The sequence below is a fragment of the Hemicordylus capensis genome, chromosome 5, assembly GCF_027244095.1.
Source record: "Hemicordylus capensis ecotype Gifberg chromosome 5, rHemCap1.1.pri, whole genome shotgun sequence".
NCBI classification, from domain to species: Eukaryota; Metazoa; Chordata; class Lepidosauria; order Squamata; family Cordylidae; genus Hemicordylus; species Hemicordylus capensis.
This window is the reverse complement of record NC_069661.1, coordinates 235,615,028-235,629,034: the sequence shown is the minus strand read 5'-3', so window position 1 is coordinate 235,629,034 and position 14,007 is coordinate 235,615,028. Positions and strand designations below refer to the sequence as shown.

The 14,007-nt window shown below is 44.2% G+C and overlaps 1 protein-coding gene across 8 annotated transcripts in view; it reads right to left on the bottom strand.

Moving 5' to 3' along the window:
• Window positions 1–2,684: 2,684 nt before the first annotated feature.
• The window catches only part of IQSEC3 (IQ motif and Sec7 domain ArfGEF 3), a 246,079-nt gene continuing 234,756 nt past the window's right edge, over window positions 2,685–14,007 (bottom strand). For 4 of the 8 annotated variants that reach the window (XM_053255097.1, XM_053255098.1, XM_053255103.1 and 1 more), the window contains one exon: window positions 2,685–12,699. In XM_053255097.1, the coding sequence (XP_053111072.1) occupies window positions 12,262–12,699 (438 nt within the window). In that variant the 3' untranslated portion in view covers window positions 2,685–12,261. The remainder of the gene's footprint in view (window positions 12,700–14,007) is intronic. The other 4 variants (XM_053255099.1, XM_053255102.1, XM_053255101.1 and 1 more) reach the window with 3 other exon arrangements.

The following is a 14,007-nucleotide window of genomic DNA, read 5'->3' as shown; positions in this document are numbered from 1 at the left end:
AGAGGTTACAGTGTCCTTTGTTTACATATCAACTCCCATGGAAAGGAACCAATGGGTAGAAACAAGTGAAGCCCCAGCTCCATATAGAACAATACATTTACTCCAGTGGCCCATTGAAGTAAGTGTATTGCTCCATATGAATGATGCCTTTGCAGGAGAACTGCCTGATGGATCATGCCCATACTTTCAAAGACTTATTTAAAAGTTTGAGTAAATGTCAATCTGTGGTTTAATAAAATTGTGTTTTTTGAAACAGGGAATTCATCATTTTTGTAAAATTCAGAAATCCTGCGATAGTGTATGCAAACTATTATGCACTTTTTGAGAACTTGTAGTTGGTTTCTCATCATTTTTACTCTGTCCTATTGGTCATTTTAATGTAAAAGGCTGTGAGAGCACCGATAATCTGGTAGCGGGCACTGGATGGCATCCTGATTAACAAGCCAGGCTGCTTTAAAAACCAGACATTTGCAGCATTGTGCAATTGCAGGATGGCACTTTTGCGTGAAAGTTCCCTTTAAAATAAATGAAGCATGATGCAGGTTGAGCAACTGTTGCATTAGCATATGCGAGCCACTTAATGGTGCAGTGGGGAAATGACTTGATTATCAAGACAGAGGTTGCCGGTTCAAATCCCTGCTGGTATGTTTCTCAGACTATGGGAAACACCTATATCGGGCAGCAATGATATAGGAAGATGCTGACAGGCATCATCTCAGACTGTGCGGGAGATGGCAATGGTCAACCCCTCCTGTATTCTACCAAAGACAACCACAGGGTTCTGTGGCCACCAGGAGTCGAAACTGACTCGACGACACACTTTACATTTACTTTAGTAGCACAACTCTTGGCTTGAATGCAAGTGCCAGACCTAGTGCAACAATTTTGTACTTCTACCCCCTTGTCTCCAGCAGATGATCGGCACTGTCAGAACAGAGACACAGGAACACAGAAAACTGCCTTAAACTGAGTCAGACAATCGGTTCATCTAGCTCAGTATTGTCTGCACTGAATGGCAGTGGGTCTCCAATGGCAGTGGGTTTCACCTCCACAGCATAAACGTCCTTGTAACATGTGGGGTCAACACCATACAATAGAGAATTAGACACAAAGGTCCTCACCTGTTTCTCCTAAGAACCACAAAGGTAGGAAGAACTTTGTGTTGGCTTTACAGAAAGCTCAGACTAGTTGTCTTTTAAAAAGTGCTTTCAGCACCAGATCCAAAGAGCATTTTTGACGACACGCAGCTCTCGCTAGGTGGCAGCTAATTTTTAACAAGGGGTTGCATTTTCAGCTGAGACAGGGCCAAATGGCCAACACTATTGGCTCTGTCTGCTGCTGACTAACTCCCAGAAGAACCACTGGACAGTCAAAGGACTCTTCAACCCACTTCTACCCTATGTAAAAAAAGAGCAGATATTGACAGATCCCATTTCTAATTAGGGAAGTTTGCCAATTACTTCCCTGTATGAGCTATGGGTCAAAAACTACACATTATACACAAATGTGTGCAATTATAACCCATTGGCAGTGATCAGAAGCAGAGGAATGGTAGGGGAAGGAGGAGAGCTGCTGGGGAAACCTGAGGAAAGGTTTAAGCACCCCCTCACTGCGAGTTTCTCTGCTCCCAATCTCTTCCTGGTCTATGGATCACAATAATTTGTTGACTGAGTCCCAGTTTTCTCTCTAGAAATTGTTTTGCTCTTCAGAAAGGGCTGGCGGGCTGCATACCCACCATTCTGAGTGCAATGTGGTTTGACACTAAACCTTGGTCCACAATAACACCAGAAAAAGGAAACAGAAGCCTGAGGTGATAGTGTGGACTGCACTACTTACTTCAGAGGTGTTTATCATATTCCTGAATACTCCCACACACTAAAAAAAGCCATGGACAAAGATTCTGGTCATTTTGTACGCTACTTTGCTTAGCTTTCTAAAAGCAAGTGATACAAAGAAATATTCCCCTACCTGGAATCTTAAGTGGTACAGTCCATTCTAGACTTTACTACCTCATTTTGCTGCATATGTAGTCCAGGCTTAAGACAAAAGCAAATAGGAGCAAGCACAGCTGAAGTGAATAAGGAAAGGGCTGCGCCAAAGCCTCTGCTGCCATTTGCAGTACGGAGGAAGTGCTTAAAGAGCCCTCTGGCTATGTTCTGGTTCACAAGGGAGAAAGTGAGGGGGACAATGAGGGGAACTTGGAACTGGAGGTCATGTCAGGGGCTATCAAGCTTACAGGACACCATTGCCTTTCTGTGCTATGGTTTTATTTGTAGAAGGTTTGGAACTCTTCTGAGAAAGTTTGAAACCCTTCTGAGAAAGAGAGATAGAGAAAACTCTTTGCACTGGCTTCCCGTTAAACTGGTCTTGCCAGAGCTGGAACCTTCAACTTCACTTCAAAGTTTTGCTTCAGGCTAAATCCAGTGACAACCTAGCAATGTACAAAAGGCCCCTCCTCGTGAGAAACTCTGTTACTCTTACATCATTTTTTTAAAAAAACGTCTTTCAAAATCCCTCAGGTTTTGCTTGAGGCACCCCACCCCCTTGCTTTAAGTTTTGCTTGAAATTTTGTTGGCAACTTGACTCACACAAAGCTATCCGGCCTGCATCCGCTGAGGCAGCACGTGCGAGGAGAGGTCAAGGGAGACGCGGCAGGTGGTTGAGGCAAAGAAGACATACTTGCACAAGTGACATATCTCAATATAATTTCTAAAACTCTATTAATTGAACAGATAAAATACATATTGTCTATTTTGTTACAAAATATTAGCCATTTGGAGTCTTTGCTAGATGTGAGCACGCTGCTGTTCCCAAAGGAAGCTTTTCTCTCGAGAATATGTACAACAGGAAACAGGTACAGACGGATGGACAGACAGGTGCTCTCAATTAGCCTACACATACAGGTAAGTAACATCTTTGCTGTCTTGCTTGGAGAATGAAAAGAAACATTCAGTGGGATGCCAAGTAGTAACAGAGTGAAAAGAAAAAAGCAAATAAACAGTAAAAGAGATCTTTAAAGCTTCTGACCCAGGCATGGTTTTGTAGGAGTGGTGAAGAAATAAGAGGCTCTACAGCCACTACAAGAGTTACAGACATCGAAGACTACTATCAATTGTCCTGAGCTCTGTCCTTAGTGGTGGGCTTTACAGTAGAAGCAACAGACTGTAATGTCCCAGCAGATATGATGCATCTGCATTCTCCCCCCCACCCCAGCTACTTTTTAAAAAAGGCAGAATCTTCCTGGCAGGCAGTAGTTCCAGAAATCTAGAGACTGCTGCTTGTTTCAGATGTCCCACAAGCTTCCAAGCATCATTGCTTCAAAACAATAATACTGCATGATGATTATAATGGAGCTAGACTAAAAAGAGATGCCAGTCACTCTTAACAATGCTACTGTGGAGCGGAAGCTGCTTGCTTCACTAGTGACTAATACTTTTTTTCTGTTAGAAGAAAGAGATGGTATTTCTGTTTCAATCTAAAGCCACAGTATACACCATTAGGAGCAGAAAGGAGGGGGCAGAGATGGTGAAAATGCTTTTTAAAATATGGCCTGCAGGCTCCTACAGAATTAGCCTGAAAGCAGTAGCTCTAAGTTATTATTTACTCTACTATTAAAATATGGGAAATGAAATGTTGCAATTGTGCCTACATTTTCATGGATGACCCAGGTATGATTGCCAACTCCCCTGCTTAAAAGATTTCAGGTGTGCAAAAATTCTCCAACCAAGATCATGGAAGCCCACACTTAACAATAGTGTATGAGAGGAATTACCAGTCTGACTCATAATATATCTACTGCAAGAACCCTAGGAGCCTATCTACACTACAAACATCCATCAGTTTTATACCAGTTTCACTGTAATGGCCTCCCCAGAGTGTTCAAAGTTTGGTGCAGATGCTGAGAATTCTTTGGTAGAATCTCTTCCTCTTTTGCAAAATTACAGTATTAAGGAAAAGGAAAGTTAAATCCATTTAAACCCACAGTGCGGATATGCCCCGAGAATTGTCAGACTACTTTTCTTTTATTCTTGATGTACGAGAAAAGCATTCTTTAGATAAAAGGTGCACCTTTTATTTCAGATCATCATAGACTCACAGAACCTAATGGGCATTCCTTATTTCAAACTTTGCAATTCTATAACATGAAATACCTCTCTTCTTGAAAATGTTTTACCTAACCATGCTAGCTAATATAAGGCTAAGGATTTCCTTAACTGGAATGAAAGGGCATAGTGACTTGTATAAAGAAATCCTGGGCGAGTGCCCAATTCTGGGTACTTGTCCCACTGAAATAAGTGAGATCTATGCAGTCCTGAGAACCTGTCTCACTGAAATCAGTGGGGTCCGGAACTCTATGCTGTATTATGGCCAGAGAGCCTTATGAGAATTGGTCTAGTGTAGTGACTAATGAGGCTACAAATCAGGCAGTTCCAGGTTTGAATCTCACCTCTGCCACGAATTGTGGCCTTAGACAAGCCATTCCATTTCAGCCTCAGCCTCCCATCTACAACACAGAGATAATAATACTAACTTACCTTACAAGGTTATTGTAAGGATAGCAAGATGAAGCATGTGACTCAAAGTATTATTCATAATCAAATGTGCTGTGATTATTATAAAATGTACTATCGCCCTCTTGCTTTGGTTGACTGTTGCATCCTTCATCCTTCATTGTTTTTGCATGGATAAACACAACTTCAGGTAGACCCTGGCCCTAGACCACGGTTTCTTAACCTTGGGCCCCCAGATGCTGCTGGACTATAACTCCCAGAATCCCCAGACATGGCCTTTGTGGCTAGGGATTCTGGGAGTTGTAGTCCAACAACATCTGGGGGCCCAAGGTTAAGAAAACCTGTCCTAGACCATTGCTGTAAACCAGTGATCATCACTATTTTTCAAGTGGGGGGCTACTTTGGCAAAAAAAAAATTTAAAAATCCCTCAATATGAGAGTCACTCCCCACTGTGCTGACTTCTGCATAGTACTGCACTTTTCTCAGTGCTGGGAGGGCCCCTTAAGAGAGATGGAACCGTCTCTTATGAGCTCTGTGGGGAAAGCACTGCGAAGGGCTACGCTTCCCAGAACTCCATGCATGCCTTCCAAGATGGTGCAGGGATTCAAAAGGGCTCAATTTCCATTAAAGGAGCCCCATCAGCACCAGCCAAAGCACACCCAGCACTGCACAGTAGGAATGGTTGCCTCTACAAGGTGGTGGAAGACTGTGCAAGGCATTCAGGTTGGGGCCAAAGCTTTGCACAGGCCCAATAAACAATTAATCAGCCACACCGAGGGCTGATGGGAGCTGCTACTGACTCCCAAGCTTTACCAATGTAGAACACTACTGCAGACAATTGCTTTTTTGCTTTTTTTCCTTTTAATGCAGGATCAACTGAAGGCAGCAGCAAAAGTCAGCAATGCAGTTTGGCTTGCAGTCTCTCTTAGAGCTCCCCTACTTGAGCTCCTGATCTGCAAGTCCCTGTTGTTCTCACCACTGGAAAAACACCATCAGCTGCATCTGTGAACTGCTTTGGGCGACATCATCACACATAGCAAGTGGCACATCAGGTCTTGAAGTTCACCACCAACAGAATATGTTTCAATCTACCATCTCCCTGAGTGCATGAGACTAGGGATCAAACTGGGTGGATATCTAGGAAGCCATTGGTGCGAACCGCTTGTAATATCTAATTGACCGGCACACATAACCCTTTAAACATGGTCTTAATTAATACAAGCTTCAATTAAATAGTTTGGTAATTATTCCCAGGGGAATTATGAGGCTATAGGACATCAAGAGGTTAAACAGCAGGGGGTTGTATTGCTATGCATAGAGCAGAAGCCTGGAGCTTGACCCCGGCCTTGGAAGGCGGGGGGTGGGGGTGGGGGGAAGCAACATAATTCCCTTTTACACTAATATATCTCATACCTTTTAAAACTACAGCCTTATACATGCCAAACTCCAGTTCTGAAACATGGACACATCTGGATGTGCAAGGCTGGCATTAGCACAAGGCACCCTTGGGCTGTTGCGGAGGACTCAGCACCTCAAAGGGGTCCAGGTGCTGACACCTGCCGTGGCTTCCTTGAGAGGATTGGGACCAACTGGCAATTGGTGGCCACGGGCTGGGTGGGCCCCCTCCACTTCGTTTATTTCGGTGACTTTCATTCTCAGCAGGCCAACAACAGCAGCAATGTCCTGTCATGTGCTGTGCCCCCTCTCCCCGCCAATGCAGCCTTGCAGTGAAAACACAGTGGGCAGCAACCCCAGGCTCTGGAACATTGTCGCTACTGCTGCTACCAGCCCACTGACAGTGAAAGCAGCTGCACCCTCCACCATTGTAAACAGCAGGGAGCATCTACTCGGGAAAGAGGAAGTCCACCATACCTTGCCTAGCCCCTTCTCAACCTGGAGCCAGCCTTTTGGATGTGGGCAACTCTAGAAATGCCTGCTCTCTTTGGGTATACATTGCATATGAATGAAAATAATGGCATGACCCAGAGCAAACAACAATTTAGGAATGCTCAATCAAATCCAGACACATCTCATGGCAGCCATTCTCTTTTGGGGCCACTTGTACATTTGCCTGAGCCTATTCAGATATGCCCAAGATCCAAATATAAATATAAACCATCAAATACCATTGGTAGGTCATACTATATCACTAGTGGACACATAAGAAGAAACTCAGGGCCATTAGGATTCTCAAGAGTGGCGATACTTGACATTCTGGCTTCCATCTTCCAAAATGGAGAAATTTAGCATTTCATGCAGAAAACCACAGAGACAGTGCCTTCTGGTTCAATGCCACCAGTAAAGTAATATGTTGAGTTCCTAGTGGTTTTACGAACTAATTTCCTGTTTGGGGTAGTAGGGCTTAATTAGAATGTAGACTCAGGTTTAGAACATTTCAATGCCAGGACGCAGTCTTGGAAATTATGAAATAGTACTAATACTAATAATTAGAAATGGAGAAGACTCAGAAATGGGGGAGGCAATTTCCTAGTCATCAGAGGAAGAGCCCAGCCCTCCTCTGAATTTTGCTTGTAACATTCAGTTCTCATCCAACAGTTTTCTTTCCTTCTCCACTTTCCCCAACTTGTAGTGGGTAGGAAGGAGACAAACAGTGGCCAAAGCTAAAGTGAAAAGCTGCTTCAAACTTGTTCCTACATTCTAAGCCAGTCTTGAAGATGAGAGTTCTGGGAAGTGTAGTTATTCCTGCGGACTCATTTATAAGGAGGATTAAAAAAAAAAATTCCCAAGATTCCTGTGGACAATGGAGTATTTGAGCATGCTCAGAACTTTTCACTGAAAGGAGCTAGACATTTAAGGAGAACCCTTGGCCCTTCTTCTTCACATCCTGTACCTTTAGAAAAGGAGCAGGGGAGGAAACTAACAGATATAAAAAGGCTGTTGAAGGTGGAAAGGCTCCCTCAGGCTATATCTTGCCAAGCTTTGGAAAAGCCTTTTCTCAAATTTTTGGAGATTCCTCTTCCAAAAAAGGCTTGGAAAGACCCCCCTGTTGCAAATCAGGATGGGTGAGTTTGGCTTATCTCTACTAATACAGATATTGCTGATAGATAGGTTAAAGCACTACCATAGGTTTTATAGATCTGAGGCTGGGAGATCCATGAATTCATGTGCCCAGCAGCTCTTCTTTTATAAATTAAGTGATGTGGGGGAAGGGAAGAGGCTGACATATTAGGCAAAGCTTCCTATGACTGAATATCTTCACATCATCCCAAATCCATTATTAACCACCTGGATTCTTCTCTTCTAGCAACTCCATAGATTCTCATAAATATTTCATCTAAAAAACAATTGTGCCATCAAAAGCTTAAAAGTTTTTGCTGCCACTTTGTGTGAAATGTCAGGTAAAATCTAATTTATTTATCTAAACACATATTTTCCTCATAGCTGAACTAATGCATGGTGCAGAAACATACACACCTTCCAAGACAGCAGAAGGCACTGAAAAAAGAAAGAAGCTGCCAGTGATTCCTAGAATGCTCCCCACAGAGCAAAATTAAAGGAGATGTGGGCCCTATAATTAAACCTCCGTTGGGTTCTCATGCATCTGACTGGACCCACACAACACACAGTCTCATTCAATCCCTCCAATTCTGCCTTCCATTTTTATTTTTTGCAGCAACGGTATAAGCTATATTTTGCTCCCCACTCTATGGAAAGACTAAATTCTCCTCCGCCATCTGAGAATATAGCCATTATTCCCCTCCTTGTACAAGGGAATAGCTATGAAGCTGTCAGACCACTGGTCAATTTACCTTCTGACTGGCAGTGGCTCTTCGGGGTCTCAGGGCCAAACTACACACGATATGTAAAATGTTACTGCTCCTGGTGAGCTTAGTTTTTTGTTTTTAAAAATGCCAGTCAGATAGAAGACACCCGTGGATTGGAACTGCAGCAGGAGTGGGGTTGTGGGTTTTTACCTTACCTCTGACACAATCCTGATCCACAGGGCCCCAATCCCTACTATTAACTGGAGAAAAATGAAGACCATCAGGGCTCATAATGCATGTGTAATGTATGCATCATGTGTAATGCATGCATAATGCATGCATGTCCCTTTGGGAAGGAGTCTTTCCTAGGCCTGCTACATGCTTCTTTTTTGTCTGGAGATGCCAGAGGTTGATATTAGGTTTTTCTGTATGCATACGGCCCCTCACAATAGCTTTCCACAGTACCAGGAAAACTTTTCCAGCCCCAGCCCTGCTGACATCCTTTTAAGTAGAGATGCCAGGGACTGAACATAAGAACAGCCCTGCTGGATCAGGCCCAAGAAGGCCCATCTAGTCCTGCATCCTGTTTCACACAGTGGCCCACTACATGCCTCTGGGAAGCTCACAGGCAAGAGGTATGTGCATGGCCTCTCTCCTGCTGTTGCTCCCCAGCCTATGACTGAACATAGGCCTTCTGCATGCATAGCTTCACCACTGAGCCAATGACCGTTACCTTTTGTATGAGATGCAGGTTTCCAAGAATCAGATGGGTGGGGCACAATCACGCCACTGCCTACACTTCAATATGACTAGGACTCTCCTTTGTGGAGCATAATAATTTTATTTAATTAATTGATATACCGCCCTTCCAAAAATGGCTCAGGGAGGTATAGATAGGATAAAAATATCAAAGAGCTGACCACAGAGGGAAACATCCTGCCACTAACATCAATGACAGAGTTACCAGAGTCCACACCTGGGCCACAGGACATTAAGACCAGAGCAGCACCTAGGTAATTTGGGAGCCAGGACCTAAAGGCCTTTGGAGACCCCAGCCCACCCCCTGCTGCAAGTTAAGCATCATTTTTTAACACGTTGGTTCTTGAGGGCACAAACCTCACCACCCAGAACAAACTAAAGAGGTGGGGGGGGGGCCCAGGGGGTGTGGAGGTACTGGACTTCGGCCCCGAAGTCCAGGGGTAAGAGTGTCTCTAATTAAGACATGGATTCTTGAACTGGGTACCTAGAAGTTGTTGGACTATAATTCCCATCATTCCCAGCCACAATTGCCAAAGGTACTGAGAACTCGTGCATTCAGAGAAAAACATGGGTCCCAGGAAAGAGAACAAAATCTCTGCCCTGAAATGCATAAACAGCTCGCCTCCTTTATCATATTCCCTTCCCTGGCATTGTACTATTATTTCTGCAGATAGGATTAAAAACAAAACAAAACTGAAAAACACAGGCTCTCCTTCAGAGCTGAGACCCAATCTGACTCAATTCAATACTACATCTGAGATTAAAAATATATACTTTGGCAGTTTTAAAGAGGCTCTAAACACTGTGTAGGAAGCCACAACAAAACCCAATGTGGAAGAGCTCAAATTCTTCCTCATGCCTTCCTCATGTGACTTGACCCTTTCAAATAAATGCTGAGGTGAAAGCCCAGACCTGCAGAAATGCTGCCAGCAACCACCTGAGGTAAATTCACACTGGGTCTCTCTCTCTCCGTGTTAAATAACTTGATATATGGATAGACAGCTGCCTATCCACCCTACTAGCAGGCTGCTGGCTTCTCTCAGCTCAAGACAGTAAAACTGCTGCTTCGACACCAGCTGACTTCTGTGATTTTGCCCTCACATGGAAAGCAAAAAATCAACACACACACAGACACACATTCTTCTTTAAAAATAAATAAATAAGATACTTAAAACTTGTTCTGCCCTATTTCCAAATCCTAAAGTTGATCTTCTTAAGCCTCATAGGGAGACAGAGTGAGCAAGAGCAAAGCCCTTAAGCTAATTAATACTGCTCCTCCCTCGTGCGTGGGGAGATATTTTTTCTAAAAATACTACCATAGCCCATTTTAATACCATCTTTCTGCACATCAGCATCTCTGATAAAAGCGAGGAGCTGAGCTCTGCTTTCATCTCCTCCCTCTGGAACTCCCTATCCACCTTGCTTTTTTTCTTTTTTTCTTTTTGGTGGGAGGCCGCAGCATTTTAAAGAAAAGGAAGGAAAGGAGAGAGGAAGCAGGAAATGAGGAATCCGCCTGGTGTTATGAGCTTGTGTTTACATGACTGCCTACACCAAGGCAACAATCCTTTAATTCCTTTCAATATAACTGATTTGCTTGAGTGTTTGTGGAAGCAGAGCAAAAAGACTTTGGATAATTAGGGGCTCCTTGCCCCCCCCCCTTTCATTTTGACAAACAAAAGTACATTTCAATATCTTGTAGAAGCTAAGGCAGGTTAAGGTAAGAATTTAATGCACGCACACAGCTGTGTCTGGATCATGACCCAGCATAGCATCTTTCCATGCCCATGTAAATATATGTTGTTGATTCAGGATAATATTCCTAAATAGACCTCTGAAACGAGTTAGCGCGATCAGCTCAGAATCTAAGGAGGGAGGCAGAAGGGAAGGTGAAGGCAGAAGAGAGAACCTGGAATCTACTTTAAACCAGCAACATTTGTGCCATGATGATGGGAGAAATACAGTCGATAGCCTGCTTCTCTCATGCCCTGTTCTTCCCCAAAGATACACACTGCCCCACTCAGTTGTTTGGGACCCTATAAATTGAATAAGTTAGTTGTTTGTGAACCAAGGATTCAGTTCACAAATATGAACTGAAAGGACAAAGGAGGGTAGGGTGGGAGTTTCAAAGGGGATGGGTGTATAATCCCTCATGCCAAATTAATCCTGTGTGGAGATGTTGCTTTATTCTGTTTTGTGAGCTGTCTCCTGGGGCTGGTATAGGCTGAAAGGCAGGATATCAATAAAATAAAAGCCAGAGAAAAGCCTTTAAGTTTGGAAAAGTGGCCATGCCAGGAAGATTTCTAGACTCACTCTCTCTACCCTCACTTGGACATCCCAGAACTGCCTGGTGCTTCCTTTAGTGGGTATAGTCCATACACATTCAGTCATAAAGGTGTGTATTTACAAATGGTGCATTCTGCTGGTGTCCAAAAAAGCTCTTAGTACAATACTTTTAATGTAACTGCAGAAAAGGGTCTGATGTCCACAGTGATCCCAGCTTTGTGTTCAGCTGCAGCATGGAGTGGGGAGCACTCTCCATCTTCTGCTCTTTCTCCCTCCTTTTCTCTTGACTTTCTCTTCCAATAAGTTTGCTGTGAGAGAACAAGCTACCCAAAAAGGCAATGAGGAGAAAGCAGGGTGATTGGCACAAGATTCCAGCTCCAGCCTAGCAAGTTGCAATGGTTGTAGTGGCGGCAGCAGTAATGACAACTTCTCAGCCTCAACAAGGTGGATTACCCAAAATCAATGCCCCCGAAGGTAAGGAAAGTCTGTTTTGGTCAGAAACCTGTGGAATTTGATAATGGTGAAAAAACAGGGAAGCTGAAGAGGTAAGGAAAGAGAGACAGAAATACAAGGAACTGAAGTCACAAAGCAAACAAAGCCAAGAGCAGTAAAGCTAACCAGAAGCAGGGTAGCAAAACACTACCATGTGTGCTGGGAATAAGAAAGGTGTGTGTGTGTGGCTGAATGGATGGATGGGAGACAGGCAGGAAACATCTTCTTAAGGGTTCAGGCAGTTTCTACAGGTGGGCTCTTCGCAAACAGAATCATTTCAGGAGAGATAAGGAGTTAGTTATGTTCATTGTACATACTGTGACTCTCTCTCTCTTTTGCTTTGTTTTTGCTTCTCTCTCTCTCTCTCTCTCTCTCTCTCTCTCTCTCTCTCTTGTTTTACTAAAAAATAAATCACAAACTAGATTTTCTCTGAAGACAGAAAAGGGTCCCAGGGTAAGTCTGTGCTGTTTGGCTAGTGCGGGTGGAGCTGCTACACTAGACTGCGTGAGCCGCTGGAGTACCTGCGCCTCTGAAGCAAGGAGCTGGGGGGGCAGGTCTGGTGCGGATGGTTGTAGGGTGGTGGTGGAGGCGGAAGTGGGGGCTGATGGATGATTTTCACTGGGGTTCCTTGGAGCCCGCTGCCTAGACCGCGCAAGGGGGTGGAGCTGCAGGAATCGGAGGAGACGTAACGCGTCAGAGTCTGATTGAGGGCCGGCTCCATACGAGCGAGGCACGGCTTGTCCAAGACTATGACTTTGACAATCTGCTGGCACTGTACAAGTGTCCCTGCCGAGGCAGGGTAAGAGGGCACCAATGCTGTCTCCAGCCGCTCCCGTGACATGTTAGGATGCGTGTTGGGCTGCATTCCACTCTCGAGCCCCGGGACGGAGTTGTGCTGGTACGTTTGAAGCCTGTTGTGAATTGACACCTAGTTTAGAAACAGTCAAAGAAGCATTAAATGTTACAAGACTTCTTCCCGTCTGCTACTGCTGGCTGCCCTGAACCCCTTGACCCACCACCTCCACCAACTCTTTCCTTTCCCATAAGCCCCACAGCCCACCGTAAACATTACCCCTAAATCTTCTCCTCCCACCCCCGCTAACACCATTCCTAGATCTTCTCTTTACCAATTCTCTTTTCAGCTTCCTTCCTCCTTCCACCCTCTCTTCCCCTTCCCACAAAATGTTCCTTCTAGAAATGAAGAGTCCCATTATAGCAAAGGCAGTGATGCTGTTTCCACATACTGCACAACCTCAACTATCCAGGCTGAGCAAATAGAATTGGATAGTGGCATTTAAAGCAGGTCAGAGAGAGGTTTTAACACAAGGAGGTGCAGGCAGCTGATGGCCTCAACCACTGCCTTTCATGCTGACAAGAACAACCTAATTGTTTGGGTGGTGGTTTTTCCTATCACACCTTTTCTCCATTGAGAATGAATGCAAATGGAGATAAGGGCTCTCTAGTTTGCTTTGTGGCAATACAGTTCTCTTTTCAATGGAGCTCTGCTCTATGATTGGAGCTCTTAGGAACCCTTGCATCATCATGCAATCTCTAGGCCAAGAGAGAAAGAGGGGAGGATAATTGAGGTTGCACATCTTTGCAAAAGAAAAAAAATGAGATTTGCTGATGCTCACTGAAAGACTTGAGCTCTTCCCAGCTCCTGTCTTTCTGAGCAGAAAGGTGCACACATGACTCACTAATCTGTTTACAAAAGGAGAAAATTAAAAAGGAAAAAAAAAGCAGAATTCTGACATATTTCAGCAAAGTTGCAGCTCGCTCTGATCCACTTGATGGTTTGCAAGTGAAAGGAAATGATTTTACATACGTCAAAAAGGAAGAAAAAAAAGGTACCCATCCGCTTGTACAATGATACAAAAAGAAATCTGATGAAATGGTGGCAGATCAGGTAATCTCAGAGAAAATGGAGATGCTCGCTTCTGCTGAGGAGTAAGAGGAGGGAGAGGGGAGGAGGAAGGGGCTTGAAGTCTCTTCACAAAGAAAGCTCAAAGGGATTCCCAATCTTATGTGGAAAAACAGGAGCTAATGGAGTTCCCTACAGGAAGGATATCTTTGGGACAGAATCCTAGGTGAAGAGATTCAGATGGGAATGGCTTCCCAGGGCTGTGTGTGTGTGTGTGTGTGTGTGTGTGTGTGTGTGTGTGTGTGTATGTAATGGGAAGAGACAGATACCTCCTGTGGAGAGCTAATGACAGATGTGGAGCAAAGTCTGTCTGAT